This window comes from Pelophylax lessonae (genome assembly GCF_965119305.1).
Source record: "Pelophylax lessonae genome assembly, chromosome: 3".
In the NCBI taxonomy this organism is placed as follows: domain Eukaryota; kingdom Metazoa; phylum Chordata; class Amphibia; order Anura; family Ranidae; genus Pelophylax; species Pelophylax lessonae.
The window spans coordinates 279,643,810-279,663,292 of NC_138770.1; the positions used below are offsets into that span (position 1 = coordinate 279,643,810).

General features: G+C 40.7%; 1 protein-coding gene across 1 annotated transcript in view; it reads right to left on the reverse strand.

Annotated features, from left to right (window-relative positions):
- CCDC39 (coiled-coil domain 39 molecular ruler complex subunit) overlaps positions 1–19,483 on the reverse strand; it is a 70,799-nt gene that overhangs the window by 14,406 nt on the left and 36,910 nt on the right. Inside the window, exons 14-17 of the mRNA XM_082252578.1 lie at positions 18,409–18,532; positions 16,052–16,211; positions 14,447–14,553; positions 8,123–8,263 (exon numbers count right to left, since the gene is read on the reverse strand). Coding sequence (XP_082108704.1) covers positions 8,123–8,263; positions 14,447–14,553; positions 16,052–16,211; positions 18,409–18,532 — 532 coding nt within the window. The remainder of the gene's footprint in view (positions 1–8,122; positions 8,264–14,446; positions 14,554–16,051; positions 16,212–18,408; positions 18,533–19,483) is intronic.

A 19,483-nucleotide genomic window follows, 5' to 3' on the forward strand; every position in this document is an offset into this window, starting at 1 on the left:
GTATTGACACTCAGAGTAATGTGTATTGAGGGCTAGTTAGGGAACCATTGTTCTGTGTCTGGCTATTGTGTACATTGATTACCCCCTGGGGGCTTCTGTCTCCTTGCACATGGCAGTCCTTCTGGTCAAGCTATCTGACCAATCACTGCTGACTCATTTTCAAGCCCTTATTTGCATGTCTGGAGAGGACCTTATGGGGAACTACAGGTACTGTGCAATTGACCAATGGGAAAGCGGTTGTTGGGGGAAGGATGTTCCAAATTCTGTATAAAAGTGTGCTGTGTTCTTCCAATAAATGTTGTTCCTGTTTTACCCTCAACTCGGAGCTTTGTCTCGTTTTTGGAGGGGGATTTATTATACAGAAAGCCGTTCAATTGTTTGGGGCTCTCTTTGGATGATTATTCGTATGCTGGTGTGCTACAGGGGTAATTTGTACATGCTGCAAAGGTGGTACATCCACTAAACGGCAGTTTCATTCCTTTTTATGCTGAGGTTCGTAACAATTGGTGGCAGCGGTGGAATCGTTCCCACAGCCAGAAGGACAGCTACAGGATACACCATTCCGTGGATTTACAAGTTGGGGGCAACGCATGTCTATGTACAGCAACCCTTAAAGCAACAGGATGGAACCAGCAGTGGAGTACAGATATTCTCTGAAAGAATATGACCGTATGGTGTGGTTACGGCTGAGCTTCTTCGGACCCAATCCACTGGAGAGATCCAAGCGGTTCGTGAGGAACTTAGTGTTCATGTCTCTGCTAGACAGGGCAGAGAGAGAGGGCCAGCTAGCAGGTTGGGAGGAACTCCAGCGGCAGGTACAGTTAAGGGAAGAGGAGAACCCAGTCTCCATTCCCCAGCGGCAGCCTGATTTTTTGGGAATTGGGAGCCCAGTCTCCATTCTCCAGCGGCAGGCTGAGTTACAGGGGGCAGAGACAGTCGGTTCTGTCACCCAGCAGCAGACTGATTTGTTGGGAATTGGGAGCCCAGTCTCCATCCCACTGCAGCAGACCGTTCGATTGTTTGGGGCTCTCTTTGGATGATTATTCGTATGCTGGTGTGCTACAGGGGTAATTCGTACATGCTGCAAAGGTGGTACATTCACTAAACGGCGGTTTCATTCCTTTTTACGCTGAGGTTCATAACAAGTTGCAAGTGGAATCTGTCCTGGTGTTTTTGACCCTTTGTGGTCAGTGCTTTGAGCAACTTTACTGTTGATGAAGTACCGTGGTGGACCTGGTGCCAGATTCCTGAGTGGACCCTATCCTATTGGCAATTTCCATGTTTCATGCCTGTTTGACCTTTCTTAACAGGGGATCTAACGTTCCGGTAAGGGAATCACTATACATGAGCACGTGGTGGTTTTCAAGACTGTGGTTTAACCCTATGGTGTTGGAATCTTTCTACATTCATTCCTGAACCCTAGCACCTGGCCTCACTGACTTTTATGGACTTTGTTCAGTCTTTCTTCTGATGCATTTATTTGTTTAGAAGTGTTTGGCGCTGTACCTTTTTATTATAGTTATCTTATTGGCTATTAAATTATAGAGATGTCATAGATTATGCAATACTCATTTGTTTGGTATTTCCTAATTTTTACATCCCTGAAAGAATATACTCTTTTCCTGCCAACTCTTGATACCTCCTTTTATTTTCCGTCTTTTCCTCCTATGGGCGGAAGTCTAACTTAGGGTTTGTATCTTTGTAATGAGTGGCTTAACATCTATGTAAGTGTCTTAATTACTGGCAAAAAAATTTTGAAGATACCATGTATAAGTATACATATCTGTAATCTTATGTTCTTAAAGCGGAGTTCCGGCCTCGGGGGTCAATTTGAGCCAAAAATACCCCCGGGACAGTCAGGGCTAGCACATTCCATAATGGATAGCCTCTGAACTGTCCCGAGTCGCACTTACCTGTAAGAAGAAATACTTACCTTGAAAATTTCTTCTCCAGCGCTGCCATCTCAGGTGTGGGCAGCTGAAGCCGCAGCGTCCCTCTTCGTGTCCTCTTCCGTGACGTTGGAGTCCCACAATGCACTGCACCGGCCCTGCTCGTCACTTCCGGTGCAGGCGCGGCATCCCTGCACAGCTTCTGGGCATGCCCAGAAGCTGTTTAGCAGTGAATGCCGTGAATGCCGCGCCTGCACCGGAAGTGACAAGTGGGGCCGGTGCAGGCACATTGATTCCTGGGAGCGATGACGTTCAGCTCCCAGGAATCATCGCAAACCGGAAGTGACGGCGCGGGCCGCGGCCGCAGAGGGAGGAAGTTGAAGGAAGGTAAGTATATTTTCTTCTATAATAAGGTAAGTGACCAAAAAAAAAAAAAAAATCTGCACTATCCATTTCTCTTTCAGGTTGCCCTTTAGCAAGCGGATGGCCCCAAATCGATTTTTTTTCGATTTTGAGGTAACAATGAAGATAGGCCTATCACATCTCCTGATGAAGCAGATCAACCTAAGAAATGCGTATAGTAATCCTCTTACTCCATCAACATGAGCATAATATACCAGATCTAGTATTAAAATTTGTGAAATTCATAGTGGTGGGATATTGAGGGGAATTTGTTGTAAAGACACATGTTATAAATTACTGAATTCTCTGTGGAAATTAAGCCGAGTCCATCTTTTTACCTGACATTTAAATTCTTTGTAATAAAGAAACCCAATTTTATAAATTGCTTTTGTGAATTTGATCATTGTAGCACCCAAAAAAAGCCCTAATCACACTCAACTTTTTTTATTATATAAATGTGTACATTAGCTTCTAAAGTGAGCACAATTGCTATTAGCAATCTATTAATTAACTAACAATCTATTAATTAATTAACTAAAATTAGCAATCTATTAGCACAATGGCTCTCCTAGCACCTCTTCACCAGTAATCTGGATGTTACAGGGGTATCAAACCCAAAACCAAAAACTTAATATATTGCAGCTTACCAGTCATTAGATGCAGTAGCTGCATTCGTTTTCTTTTTTTTTTTTTTTTTTTAGGCCTCTTTCACACGGCCGCTCGGTTTTTTTACTCCGCTCCGGCACTTTTTTTTTTTTTTCACGGACATGGATGACACTTTTGTCATCCGCTCCGTATGTCCGTATATCATCCCATCCGTTTGCGGATGATATACGGACATAATGTATGTGTATGGGGATTTCGGATGTCAGCGGATGACACCGCTGACATCCGATTTTGCATCCGTTCCGTTTTTTTAAACGGAAGAAAAATAGGGTTCTGTTCCGTTCCATAAAACGGAACAGAACTGAAAGGAAGCAAATCGGATGTCAGCGGATGGTCATCCGCTGACATCCGCAATCTCATTGACATGCATTATGTCCATATATCACCTGCAAACGGATGGGGTGATATACGGACATACGGAACGCCCGTGTGAAAGAGGCCTTAGACTTTTCCCCTCTGTTTCACCTGGTGATCTGGTCAGTAACACATCTCCTGTATTAGAGTGCCTCCACTCTGGATGAAGGAACACCTATAGACAGCCGCATTTTTAGTTTAGAGAGAGGGGAGTATTAAATGGTCTAGGAGATTTAAGTACACTAAACAAATTGAAGCCAAACACCAGCTAGCACTGAACTTATACAAGCAGTTACAGCAACATTTTTTTCTTTTGGGATAAAGGTTTTACATAAATAAATAAAAGCTGATCAATGTTAGCACCCCTGTCAGTGGTAAATGGTTTGTCTCAACACTATAACTGATACATTTGTAGGACAGCTTGTTCTGTTTCAAAACAACAGATTTATCGGTAGGATCAGCAGCTGAAAATAAAGGTAAGAAAGCCTAACAGCCCATTCAGACTGGCGCGACACGACTTTGTGGGGCGACCTGTGAAGTCGCGGTGCACAGTGTGCGCCGCGACTTCGGCGCGACTTGCACGGACTTCATATAATTGAAGTCAATGCAAGTCGCCTCCAGGTCGCCCCAAAGTAGTACAGGACCCTTTTTCTAAGTCGGAGCGACTTATGTCGCTCCTATTAGAACGGGTCCTGTACTACTCAATGGCGAGCGAGCGACCGCGACTTGTCAGGTGACTTGGTCGCCTGACAAGTCGCGCTAGTGTGAATGGACTCTTAAAACAGAAAACAAATGTAACCATCCCATCTAGGAATTAGTAAGCTGCAATATAATAAATGTTAGCTTTTGGATTTAATGCCGCTTTAATATTCCACACCATAAAGCCAAATGCAGGGAGTATGATAATTACACTGTCATCTTGAGTGTCATCAGGCAACACTTTGTGGCTGGTGGTTTTCAATCCTTGCTGCCACGAACAGCTGTAGTCCCTACTGACAATCCGGGAACCAATCTGATTGGTTCATGTGATCACTATTTCAGCTATCCTAGAGTCTTCACTGACAAAATAAGTCTTTAGCCTGCAGATAAACACAGCCACCTTTGGGGTGCAGTAGTACCCGTACTTTAATTATACATTTGTCAGCCTATAATATAAAATAGAGCAGGATTTTCATTAAAAGAGTGTACCAAATAAAAAAAACCTTATATGTCCTTAAAAAAAAATTATTTAGGTTTTCAAACTAGTCATATAGTTCTTGTCAAGTTAGCCAATGCATGCTGACGCTGCCAAATATGGCCTGGGTATTTCCAGCTATGAAAGGGTTTAATAGCGTTTGAGATAAATTATCAGCCACCAAGGTGGTGCATTGTTTTCAATAAATTGGATGACTTGTAAAACTGCATTGTGATAAGGAGTCATGGTGTGAATTTCTTTCCTGTAACCACAGGTTGTAGGAAAGAAATTTGCACAATTCCCCCATCATAGAGAGTGCTGACAGGGGAATCCCTCCTGCCGAGAAATTGTCTGCTCCCTGCAGGGGCGGGCGGGGGAAGCTGTTCCCACCAGGAGAAGACAGTGATTATTGCTAGTGGCTATAGCAGCCGCCAGCAATAATCGCAAGTGGCAGACTGGTTGTTCCCAAAATGATCGATCAGTCAACTTGGTGCATTCAGCCTGCCCATACTCGGTTCGAATCTCAGCCGGTTCCTGCTGAACTGGCTGAGATTCAAACCGTCTATGGCTGGCCTAAGTCTGGAAGCTAGAAACATATCCTGCATGTATACTAAACAAATACTGCTGCCCCCATACATATATACAATTTCAAGCTATATTTAGATTTTTAAAACATTTACCATATTTGCCGGCGTATAAGACGACTGGGCGTATAAGACGACTGGGCGTATAAGTCGACCCCCTCATTTTCAAGTTAAAACATAGGCTTTGGGCTATACCCGCCATATAAGACTACCCCCCTTCTGTAACATAGCGGAGTATAAAATGTGAGAACTACTTTACATGGCCCAAAATGAACGTCCCTATTATTCTCTCAACCCGCTGGATGTGCGGTAATAATGTACGTACCGTAGTGGAGTAAAAAATGTGAGGACTACGGTACTTTACATGGCCTAAAACAAACGTCCTTATTAATCTCCAAGCAGGGTAATTACACAGGGTGTAATCTCTCAACATGCTGGATGTGCGGTAATACTGTACCGGTATGTACCGTGGCTTCGGCTACATACAGTATACCACGCTGCGCCAATCATTATTGGAGATTAATAAGGACATTTGTTTTGGGCCATGTAAAGTACCGTAGTCCTCACATTTTTTACTCCGCTACAGTACATACATTATTACCGCACATCCAGCGGGTCAAGAGATTATTAGGGACGTTTGTTTTGGGCCTCACATTTTTTACTCCGCATATAGGACAACCCCCCTATTTTTGGGGGATGTTTTTAATGTAAAAAAGTTGTCTAATACGCCAGCAAAAATGATATATATACCCATAAGGTTATTTACAACAAGCAGATCTCTTTTCCTTGTTCTTTTAACCACTTGCCGACCGAGTACGGTAGTACTACTGCGGCAAAGTGGTTCGTTATCGTCTGACGACGTAGTATTAACGTCGTCAGACGCTCCCCCTTCTGGGCGGCGCTTGCGCGCCGCCGGAGGCTCGCTCCCGCTGTTTTCATTCACAGCGGGAGTCGGGCCAGGGGAGGAGCAGCGGCGATCGCCGCTGCTCTGCCCCGATCGCCGGGGATCTAGTGTGGAGATCCGCCCGCCTGTGTAAACACAAGCGGGCGGATCTCCATAGTGACAGGGAGTGACAGATCGGACTGTTCAGCATAGCTGGACATCCGATCTGTCCATGACTCACACAGTCACCTCCCCCCCTACACGTCAGTAAGCACCAGGCATACATTAACCCCTCCCTCTCCAATAAAATTAACCCCTTCCCTGCCAGTGTCATTTTTACAGTAACAGTGCATATATATAGCACTGATTACTGCAGTAATGTCACTGGTACCCCCAAAAGTGTCAAAAATGTCAGTCAAGGGTCCGATCTGTCCGCCGCAATGTCGCAGTCCCACAAAAAAAATCGCAGATCGCCGCCATTACGGGTTAAAAAAAAAACACCAAAAATGACAGAAATCTTTCCCTTTGTTAGTAAACGCAATAACTTTTGCGCAAACCAATCAAAATACGCTTATTGCGATTTTTTTTTACCAAACATAGGTAGCAGAAAACAAATTGGCCAAAAATTTTTTAAAAAATTGTTTTTTACATCTTTTTTGGGGGGAATTTCATATAAAAAAATGTTAAAAATATTGTTATTTTTTCAAAATAAACGCTCTTTTTTTGTTTATAGCGCAAAAAGTAAAAATCGCACAGGTGATCAAATACCACCAAAAGAAAGCTCTGTTTGTGGGAAAAAAAGGACGTAAATTTCGTTTGGGTACGGCGTCGCACGACCGCGCAATTGTCAGTTAAAGTCGCACAGCGCCGAATTGCAAAAAGTGGCCTGGACGGAAGACAGCAAAATCCTCCGGTGGTAAAGTGGTTAAAAATATATTTTTACCTAAAGTGGTATTGACCTAGTGGTCTCTTCTGTCATAAGTGTCTCCCCCTGCCTGACAGTCTGAGCAGCACATATGCAGCTCAGACCACAAATATGGCACCCGCTGTGTGCCATGGTGATGTGACTCCTGTGTGCATGTGCGGAAGTGACATCATCATGGCCTAGCCATTGCAAGTGGCCAGAGTCGGAACCCGAACAGAAAACCAGGCGAAGATGGAAGCGTCTGAGACTTTGACAGGTAACTCTGCCATAATGTGCTAGTATCCAGTTAAGGCTCCGTTCACATCTAGATGTTGCTATTTTTATAAGCGTTTTTTGCAGGTGTTTTGAGTTGACAAATGACCAATGAAAAGCAGTAAAATGCCTTTAATCTGCCCAAAAAGAAGCTCATGTACTTTTTTGAGCAACGGGCATTTTGCTTAAGGCGACAGAACGCTCAGATGTGAACAGGGGCCATTGAATTGAATGGCATTTGTCTTGTTGGGCATTTTTAGAGCTGAAGCTCAGAGCAGAAAATCTCCAAAAAACGCCTAGATGTGAACAGAGCCTATATACTGCTTTAAAGTGATTTTGCTTCACCTTGAATAGCACTGTTTGTTAAGAAGGTTCGGCTCTCTTGTAATTAGTTGCAAGTTTACTACTCTTGATTGCTGTCAACCAACCGGTTCAATGTGACCGAGACCATGCCTGACATAAGCAAATGGACATGGTTATGCTTAATGGAGTTCTTTACAGTGGTCATATTTACTGCAATCTGATAAACTTTCTCAGCTAGTGGGCAGGCCTGACTTAAAATACATTTGGTGTAATCCAATCTGGTAGGCTCTTGAACTTCATCATTGTTGGTAAATGGAAAAGATATTGTACAATCAGATTGTACCCTCTGTGGCCAGTTTAACACTAGTTGGTTCTCTATCTTGGAAAAAAAAAGTGAATCATCTACTTTGTGTTAAGAAATAGAAATGGTATCAGATGTTACAATAACAGCCACTGATGACTTTATAGAGTGATCCCGCTGCTCAGTGATTTTGTACATTTTTCTTGGAAAGATAAAGGTATGAAACCCATACAGCCTCACTGCTGTGAACATAGAAGGTGAAGAAACACAGCTTTGTGCTTTTGTGAACATAAAATCACTTGAAACAATAAAGCTCCTTATAAGACATAACAGCTATACTTTGTACAGAGCATAAAACATGTTTCCAGTGCACAACTGCAGACATTAACCTGTTTCATGACTCTCTCCAACTTGATCTTTTGATCGTCAGTCTCTTTGTTAAGCTGTGTGATGCTGGGAAGCATTTCATTCACCTTCTCCTGGTACGATGATTCCTCTTTCATCATGCTATCAAAAGTGTTTTTCATAATCTGGAATAAAGTAACACTGCCTTTAGAGATCATATAGACAGTGTTTTCATAGTTTTCAAAGCATGGTTTGTCTTTTAGCATGGAGAAGACATTTCATCAGTGACATCTGTACAGTTGGATATAATCCTCTAATGAAAAATGCTTGACGATCATAATTTTGAAGTTTAATAAATTCAGTTTTTACTGGCTGTATAGGGTGATAACTACCTGGAAAAAAACAAGACTGCCCTACATTATCTGGGAAGTATAAACTGCTCCAAAATCAAAAAAGACTAAAGCATAAAGTGCACAATAAATGTTTAACGGGCTAGTAGCATGAGATTAACCCTGGTGACATCTATCTTATTTGTGCATCATATTAACATAAAAAAATAAAAAAAAAATAAAAAAATCATTACATGCTAGATCAAAGCCTATATTTTTATTATTTATTTCAGGTACTTATATAGCGCTGTCAATTCATGCAGCGCTTTACATATACATTGCACATTCACATCAGTCCCTGCCCTCAAGGAGCTTACAATCTAAGGTCCCTAACTGACATACATACACAGAGACAATTTTTTTTTTAATTATACAGGATCCAATTAACCTACCAGCATGTCTTTGGAGTGTGGGAGGAAACCGGAGTGCCCGGGGGAAACCCACGCAGGCACAGGGAGAACATGCAAACTCCAGGCAGGTAGTGTCATGGTTGGGATTTGAACCTGAAACCCTCTTGCTGCTAGGTGAAAGTGCTAACCACTACACCACTGTGCCGCATGGAGACTCAACTGAAGTTCCTACATGGATATATTATATATATATATATATATATATATATATATATATATATATATATATATATATATATATATATATATATATATATATATATATATATATATATATATATATATAAAACCATGTAGTAACTTCAGTTGAGTCTCCATGGCATAAGTAGTATGTCCTAGAATGCCCTGAACCCAAGTGTGGTTGATCTCTCACACATGACCTTCCAGAACCAGCCAAGGTCTAGCTAGAGAGCACTAGGATTTGTGTTTATTCCTATACATGGCACCCCTTATCTGAGAGAGGAGAAGGAATTAAGTGACGTTTCCACTGCCCCAATTCCTATATTGAATTTAAAGCGCATCTGGCTGTCCATATACCATTACCTGTCAGGAGGCATCCCTATCCTGTGAGGGGAGAAGGAGGAGGTGACGGATCCTTAATCCACTTTCCTGAGCACACAGGTACAATCTGCGTGTCTGGCTCATTAAAATCTGTGAGCCAGACAGGGAGGTGAGCTGCTAGTATTACCATTACCAGCACACAGAGTCACCTTTATGGTATCGGAGCACCAGCACCTTATTGCATCTTTAGGCACTACCACTGGAGAATATTTATTATTGGATTTGTCACTTTATTTAATATTCATTGGATGATTTGGATTATTTATGATTAATCACTGCCACAGCAGTTTTTTTGCCCTAAGCACTTGCACTTTATATCCACTGTGACACTTTTTGATAGTGAGCAATATTTTACTGTCACATTTTACCGTCACATTATTGCATACTTTTGATTCATAAGCACTTGCACTTAATTTTCACTGTGCAAACCACTGATTTATGATATTGTTTATTTATTGGCATTTATTCTCTTTGGCGCTGCATTGTTTCGATCTATTGCATTTATTTTGTGTTATGTGGAAGCACTGAGTGTATGCTGCCTTTGGTATTTTGACACTATTTTATCAGTTATTTTGGTTTAGCGCTGATTTTTTCACATTTTTTACTGTCATAGCAGAAATTGGTGACGGCATCTTCTGCTTCAGTAATTGATGTAAGTGCTTGTTTAAGTAATCACTGATCGAAACTGCAGTGGTCACTGAAATTATGTAAATATTTTGTTACATTTCATTGTTACAGCCTGTTAAGCTAGGTTGACATATTTGCGCTTCTGCCTGGCGCATTTGTGCGGACATAGCATCCCATTCCCTAGCTATGGGAAAAGACTACAAGCATTGAACTTATTCTCTCTGGAGAGGAGGCACTTGAGAGGGGATATGATATCAATGTATAAATACCGTACCGGCGACCCTAGCATAGGGAAAAAAAAAATTTCAGTGAAAGGGAATTTAAAAAGATGTGGGCATTCACTAAAATTGGAAGAGAAGCGGTTTACCCTCAAACTGCTTAGAGGTTTCTTTACTGTCAGAGTGGTAAGGATGTGGAATTCTCTTCCAAAAGCAGTGGTATCAGCAGGGAGCGTCGATAGTTTAAAAAACTATTAGATGAGCAGATTAACGACCACAACATACAGGGGTATACAATGTACTATTGACATAAACACACACACACTCATCATAGGTTGAACTGGATGGACTGATGTCTTTTTTTCAACCTCACAAACTATGTAACTATGTAATGGGCTGCTGTACCTGTGGTTTCTACAGGAAAAAGATCCCAAAATCTATTTTTAAAACACGGCTGCACGGAAACCGTGCATGGTAAAGCGGACCGCATTTTTCAGTGCATGGTGGTGCCATTAACCCTCCTAGCGGTATTCCCGAGTGTGGCTCGGGGTTAAATTTCAGTGGCAAAAGCGCTAACCCCCGAGCCACACTTGGGGTACCGCTAGGAAGATCGCTGGATCCTGGTAGAGGGGTTACTTACCTTGTCACCGGGATCCAGCGATGTATTCCGGCGGTGTGTGGCGGCGGATCTTCCTCCCGATCCTCTGTGTGCCCCGGCTTCTGTCTCCTGCGACGTGACGTTCGCAGGGCGGTGGAACCGGCGGCAAATTCAAATGTAAAACACACCAAACACACTGATACAATTCAAAATAGAATAAATTCACATTAGTTTGCCCCCCAGTGCCCTTTACTGCAGTTTTAATGTACTTTTTATGTATATATATATATATATGTGTGTGTGTGTGTGTATATATATATATATATATATATTTATATGTGTGTGTGTGTGTATATATATATATATATATATATATATATATATGTGTGTGTGTGTGTGTGTGTGTGTGTGTGTATATATATATATATATATATATATATGTGTGTGTGTGTGTGTGTATATATATATATATATGTATATATATGTATATATATATATATATATATATATATATATATATGTGTGTGTGTGTGTGTGTGTGTGTGTGTGTGTGTATATATATATATGTGTGTGTATATATATATATATATATATATATATATATGTGTGTGTGTGTGTGTGTGTGTGTATATATATATATATATATATAAATATATGTGTGTGTGTATATATATAAATATATATGTGTGTGTATATATATATATATATATATGTGTGTGTGTGTGTGTGTGTGTGTGTGTGTGTGTGTATATGTATGTATATATATATATATATGTATATATATATATGTATACATACATACATACTTTAACTTATTTATAGTTTTTTATTATATTATAATTTATGATTTTGTGTTTCAAACTTTATCATGTTATTAAGAAGGACGCACAGAAAAAAAAATCATATGTAAATAGTTAGTTTGGGCTGCTCATTCTTAAGAATTGCATGCAAAATAATGGTACCGCTTTCAGAGAATCATACCGCCAGGGAGGTTAAGCATGTTTCCCTAAAAGCAGCATGTTTTTGTGTGGCAGGTGTGGGAATGAGTGCAATTGCCTTCCCACACCTCGCACCTGCACTAATGTAAGTCTAGCATTACTGCAGAGAAAAGGGTTGTTTCATGATCTGCTTGTCACTTCAGCTGCAGCTAACCAGTACATTAATATTATTTATTAGTATACAGGAATTATAAAGCGCCAGCAGTTTGTGCAGTGCTTTACAATGTAGAGGGGGGGACATTACAATTAAAATACAGTTAAATACAGTAGGAAAAGGAGGGCCCTGCTTATGGAGCTTAAAAAAATGTTTGTTTGTTTTTTTTGTGGTTTTAATGAAAATGTTTTCCTAGTTAACCTCTAGTTAGTCCAAATGAACTCTTTCCATTGCGTACTCTATTTTTAACTGTGTGTGTGTGTTTTTTTTGTGTTGTTTAAAAAAAATACATCATATTTTAAAAATACAGCTATTTTGCTTGTAAATAATTCAACATACTTTGAATTATTTAAATTGTAATTTTGTCCAAATTCCAGAAAATTTGGGGGGTGTGGTTAAGCTCCCCGGGTATGGCACCTACGGACTTGATATTAGATCGCTTATTGCTTTAGTTGATGTGGGCCGTGGAGGATCCCATATTACCTTTCCAATGGGGTTGCTACCTTCCTTATCGCTGTGTGATTAACATATCTAGTGGGAGGTGGATTTTCATGTGGGTTTCCATTTACCACTGTGTTTATGATGACTGGCTGAAATCTGTAAGCATTTTTTTGCCTTATTTTGATATATTTTCTATGTGTGCAATGTATGTCTGTAAGTGCGATTTCTCAATAAACTTTTCTCTTGATTTAAAAAAAAATTGTAATTTTGTGAACTGTAATATTGTAAAAACTGGCAAAAATTGCAGAACAGAGCTACGTTCACGTGGTCTCCCTTCAGAGCTCACTCCCAAATCAAGTCTGTCATGGTATATTTAGGCATGTGAGGTAACGTGTTGTGATAGGGCTGCCTACTCATGTGAATAGGAAAATTGATTTTTTTGATTGCAGCCCACAAGGGCCACAGATGGAGTATTTGAGTTGTCCCTCTTTTACCAGGTCCTAGCCCTGTCAATTCTGCAGGAGGCCTGGGGGCACTTTTTAAATACCTTTGGGTATTTCATGACTTGTGGTTCCCATCGATTAAGAAAATATTTCCTGAGCCTCATCATTTCAGCAGCAGGGGCCAGGGACATAGAGGGGGTTATTTACTAGTTTTTAGGAGCAGGCGGAGTAATACTTTGTGCCTCCCATCCATAAAATTAAAGTTCTGACATCTACAGTATATGATTCCACTGGGACAGGCAGGAACTTAAATTTGATTGTTTGGGGATGCAGCATGAAGGATTACCCTGCCTGATTCAGAAAATGATGCTGCTTAACTGATGTCAGGCAGGCTGTATGGGCCCCACGGATTCTAATGGCAGCCCTGGTAGCACACTGCAATGCATAGTGTTGTTTTAGCATATGTTGTGGTGTGCTGCAATGCAGGTGCTTTGAAGTACCATTCAAAAAGAATTGCAATGGAACCATAGTGCACCAATACATTTAACATACTTGGACAATGCAGTGCTATGAATGGGCCTTAAGTGCTGCATGTTGAAAAAAGCAGAGGTGGGACTTTGGTGTTATATTTGCACTTTGTAACTCTAGTAACACTAGATTAAAAACTATTGCTCATCAAACAGCCACATTGAGGGGCCAATAGACAGGGCTATGTATTGTAAAATCTTGGATGAGAACCTTCTTCCCCCAGCCAGAACACTGACGATGGGTCTTGGATGGGTCTTTCAGCATGACAATGACCCAAAACATACCGCCAAGGCAACAAAGTAGTGGCTCGAGAAGAAGCACATTCATGGAGTGGCCTAGCCAGTCTCCAGACCTTAATCCTATAGAAAATGTATGGAGGGAGCTAAAACTTCAAGTTGCCAAGCGACAGCCAAGAAACCTTAAGGATTTAGAGAAGATCTGTAAAAAAAGAGTGGACCAAAATCCCTCCTGAGATGTGTGCAAACCTGGTATCCAACTACAAGAAACGTCTTACCTCTGTAAGGGTGGTTTCTCCACCAAGTATTAAGTCATGTTTTGCTTGAGGATCAAATACTTATTTTACTCACTGAACTGCAACTCAATTTATAACATTTGTATTATGTGTTTTTTCTGAATTTTTGGTTGATATTCTGTCTGCTATTTAAAAAAGATCTATGATAAAAAAAATGTATTTGTAAATGGGGAAACTTACAAAATTATATATTTATTTTCGCCACTGTATGTCTGCCTGGAGTTCACATTAAGGGCAAAGAGAACAATGAAAGACAACTGCCACTGGATAGTGGACTGTTCACACAGCCTTTCTAAATGAACCCCTTAATGTGTACAAAAACATGAAATTAATGTTTTGTATTTTCCTACTTAGTTGTTTTTCATACAAGATACTTAACATTCTGTATGGTGGAGTACATTTCTACATTTTGTTCTATTACTGCATTCTATTTTTCTGCTACCTTTTTTGTGCTTCTATGATTCCTTACCTGCATATCTTCCTGCAGCTCCTTGATTTGCCTCCGCTTGTACCTATATTTTTCCTCAGCTGCTTTCTTCTGTTCTTCTAGTTGAAGTTTTTCTTCATACTCATCACCTTAGAGCAAGGAAATGCACTGAAGAGTTATGATTCCACAGCAAACATTTTGTGGCAGGCAGTATTGGTATATTAAGCATATATTGTGCTGTCACATTAATTGATATCTACAGAAGAGATCCACTTATAGTCACAACTCCATCCTTTCCTCAGACCATGGCCTGATTCAAATGGAAAGGCAGAGAACTTAAAGCGTCTTGCTGATACTGTATGTCTAAAGGACAAAGCCATTAGGTAGTAGTGTTGTCATTCCCATGTTCTGTTGTATGAAAGGCTGCAGCAACAATGGTAGGTTTTTACCACTGGTGTGTCTTCCCTGTAATACTAGGTAAAGATCTCCATAGAGATTGTGGAATTATGGCAAAACATGATCAGTTTTGGTCATGTCTAATAGATTCCACCAAGGTATTGCACACTCAAGCAAAGATGAGTTAAGAAAGAATGGGCCCTAGGTAAAAAAGCAATTCTGGCCCCCTCAACCCTTCTATAAGGATTGCAATAGACACAGAGATGCCTTCTTTTTTGCACTGTTTGTATTGGCATGGCCTGCCCAATCAGACACCAGCTGTCTACAAGTGTATCCTTCCTTGTGTAATGACAGGCAGGCACCCAGCTTTGACCAGTTGCGTTATCCCTTTAGTTTACTGCAGACGCATAAAGATTGTAACTAGGGATAAGCTTGATTCTGTTTGGCTAAACTCAAGTCTGCTGTCAGTGGCAGGCTTATGAGCTTTGGGGAGAGGAATTCCCTGCCCTGCAACTTCATATACACAAAGAGGCAGGGATGCTCATGACATCATTTACCTAACGTGGCCATAAAAGGTTAATGTGTTTGACGTAATATAGCCAAGAGGCCAAATTAGGTCACTGATATCAGGAGCATCCCCCACCCCCCTTTCTGCACCTACAGCTGCTGGATGGGGAATGTCCTACTCCGCAGCTGATTGGCCCAGGAATGATAGCTGCCTTCCAGGTTTGGCCAAGCCAAAGATGTAACTGAGCCCCTGGACATCCACCCGGCCCTAGGCTACTGTCTAGTTTGCATTGTGGATAATCCAGCTCTGCGATCAGGAGGCGAAAGCATGCATATCCCTGCAGTCTAAGAATACTATTCCATAGCCCAGTCATGAACATATGTCAGATTGATATCCAGTTTCTATTCCTAGGTTAACTGTGAGTTGTACATTTTCAACACATCAGATACAGCATGGACTTTCTAAAGCAATGTGTTATAAATAGGCTGTTCTAATTATTCTAACGTCCTGTTATTGGCAGAAGTACATTGACAAGATGGCCACACACAGATTATGCTTCAGAGCTTAACTGTTGGATCAACAAAATTTACCAACAGTTTTGAAGTGTAAGGGCTTGCCTAAACAATCTATTAAAATTATATCAAATGGGGTAGACCCTCACCGTACACTGCTGTTGGTTATTTTACTGAATTTGACAAATGCAGTCCATGGCTGCAATATCACATCTGTACAAGCTGACTTACTTGATTCAGTAACTTTATTAAATGATTTCCTGTAGGAGCTGTTACAGCCATTAATGACCTGCAGTGTGTTCTCCAGAGCATGAATTTCCTTTTCAGCCTTGCGGATTTTGGCATCCAGTTCATCACCCACACGCTGAAGTTCCTCCTTTTCTTGTGCAGCCTTGAAGAACCATTATGAAGACATTACTTATTAAACATGTTGGATGACCAATTTTGTTTAAAGGATGGTAAGTTATGGTATTTTAGCTGTGCTCAATAAATTTACAAAGTTTAATACAAAACATAAATACACATTTTTCAAAAACTGCAGGAGTAAAGTGTTTGGCGTGTTTTCTAAAGTGTAGTTTTCCAGTAGCAACTAGAACAAATTAAGGAAAAGTCTACACAAAGCTGAATGGCTGTGTGACCCCATCATTTGGGCCTTGTGAGACAAGACTGTATGTGATCACTTTTAAAAAGAAATTGTTGAGATAGCCAAATGGCTAAAGAAATACCACATGATTATTAGACATCGGAGACCCATAAGGATAGACAGAGAGAAAGAAGGAGCCTGTAGAGACCCATGCTGATATCAAGAGGCAAGATCTTTCCTGTACAACCATAAAAATAACTTTTTTTGCTTTAACTGGGATCGTACTCTATTCGCTTCCTTGGTTTGTTGTGGTGGTAACAACAACGATTATTAGACATCAGAGACCCATAAGGAGAGACAGAGAGAAAGAAGGAGCCTGTAGAGACCCATGCCGATATCAAGAGGCAAGATCTTTCCTGTACAACCATAAAAATAACTTTTTTGCTTTAACTGGGATCTTACTCTATTCGCTTTCTTGGTTTGTTGTGGTGGTAACAACAACGACAATCTCTAAACGCACTAAATATCTTTTTGGAAAACATTACTGGAAGAATATGTTCTACTGATGGTGGTAAAAGGATTAAAGAGTTTTTAGTAGAAACTATCCTTGTTTTGGTCATTTTTATTTAAAGTTTTTCTGCCAATTTACATGTTTATAAACTAATATATAATGTAACTTTGTATTTTTTCTATAAAATCTTTATACCTTAATCGTACAGTACAGACATAGGACTTGTATTCCAAGATCATGGGTGCCTTAAGATGCTTGGACACTGGCAAAAAACTTGATAGGGCTACTCCAAATGCACAAGTCTCACTACTTGGGACTTCAGTTTTTTGTTAGTGTTTTGATAGTGCCCTGGACTATCTAGCAGTTTCTGGATCGATATCCCTCTGTCTTTTACCTTAGGGACTCAACACACAGCCATTAATGTCTAAACCGCTGGCAACAGAAGTAAGTACACCCCTAAGTGAAAATGTCCAAATTGGGCCCAATTAGCCATTTTCCCTCCCCAGTGTCATGTGACTCATTAGTGTTACAAGGTCTCAGGTGTGAATGGGGAGCAGGTGTTTTATCGCTCTCACTCTCTTATACTGATCACTGGAAGTTCAACATGGCACCTAATGGCAAAGAACTCTGAGGATCTGAAAAAAAGAATTGTTGCTTGACGTAAAGATGGCCTAGGCTATAAGAAGATTATCAAGACCCTGAAACAGAGCTGATATGTGACATTAAAGGCTGTGTGTTTATTTATTTTGATGGGACAGCAAATTTACACTGTTATACAAGCTGTACACTCACTACTTTACATTGTAGCAAAGTGTAATTACTTCAGTGTTGTCACATGAAAAGATATAATAAATATTTACAAAAATGTGAGGGATGTATTCACTTTTGCGAGATACTGTATGCACGACTTAAAGGGTAAGTTCACTTTTACAGAAAATCTGTAAGGTGAACTTACACTGGACCTCCTTCCTCATCCCCTCCCAGCCCGTTGACTTGGAGACCCACGATTACCCGGTGTGAGACATTGGGTCGCTGCTTTACCGGTCCGGGGATTAGAAATGTTATACAACGCAACTTGTGTGCAACAATTGTTTATTATCACTGGTCAAAGCCAAAGTCATCTCAAAGTTGCACTCCAAAGTCAGCACAACTTTGGAGCCGTACAAGTGTGAATGGAGCCTAAGCTGGTCATACACTGTTAGATTTTTTTTTCCGATTCAGCCAATGGTCAGTTACAGATTTCTCCATCCATATAAGGTGGATGGCGGAATCTCTCCCACTAGGACATTGCATTTGGCTGCAGCTGCTAATCAAGAAAAAATTTCCAACATGTCAACACATCTTCCACCAAGCTGGGGCTGCCACAAACTGATGGATATACAGACAATCTCTGCTGAACCGGCCAAATTTTGATCAGTGTATGGCCAGCTTTAATATTCATATTATTTTCAACTTGAAAAACAATGTTTGGAAATGTATTTTTCTAAATCTTACCTTAATTATGTAATAGGCTTGTGATTTCTCTTCCTCTCCCTCTGGGGGCATCATTGCAAAAGTAATGATTTCAAATCTTTTTTTCATCTTATCAACTTTTGCAAGTCTGTCATGGAGCTCAGAGCTAGACAAATCAAAGTATACAGTTAGAAAAATCTCTCCAGTTTTCAGGTATTAAAGTATAACTAAAGGCAAAACTTTTAGTTTTGGATAGAGTGGGGAGGGATTATAACACCTGTTCATTTTTATTGCTACCTCTGCCCCCATTAGAGCCGGTTCACACTACTCTGACTCAAAGTCGCCCTGACTTTGGGCGACTTTGAAGTTGCCCGTGCAGCACGACTTCATCGCGGCTTGCAAACGACTTCTCATAAAAGAAGTCAATGCAAGTCGCTCCGACTTCGCCCAAAAATAGTGCAGGAACCTTTTTCTAAGTCGGAGTGACTTGAGTCACTGATTAGAATGGTTCCATTGCACAGCATGGAGCGCTACTTGTCAGGCGACCAAGTCGCCTGACAAGTCGCAGTAGTGTGAACCGGCTCTTAGGGAGATTCACCCTTTCTTTTTGTCCTGTTTAATATTGTCATTGAAAGTGAAAATAAAAGAAAATCCCAAAGTTTGGGTTGTCTTCAGAAAAGGAATAGAGGGGAAATCTTCCAATGGGGACACTAGTTCTGGTGACCTGGGGGTCCACAAGAATCTCCCTTAATTTGCTGGGATTTCCCCTCACTTCCTGTTTTGGCTATGGGACAGGCAATTAAGGTAAATCTCCCCAATGGGACAAAGAGGGCAAAAATAAGCCTTACAGGGGTTATATCCCTCGCCTACCTCTATCCAAAAAAAAAAAAAATGGTTTTGCCAATAGTTGTACCTGAAGCACCTGTTCACATCGGGCCGATTTGACATGCAATTTCACATTTCAAATCGCATGCCAAGTCGGAGACTATTGCCAGCAACGGCACCGTCTGAATTGGTTCTGCGCCGCACCGATTCCCAAAAGTAGTTCCTTCACTACTTTTGGCAACTTTGGGGGCAGTTTTAATAGACAGTTTAGCCTAGACAGCTGTCTCTCAAA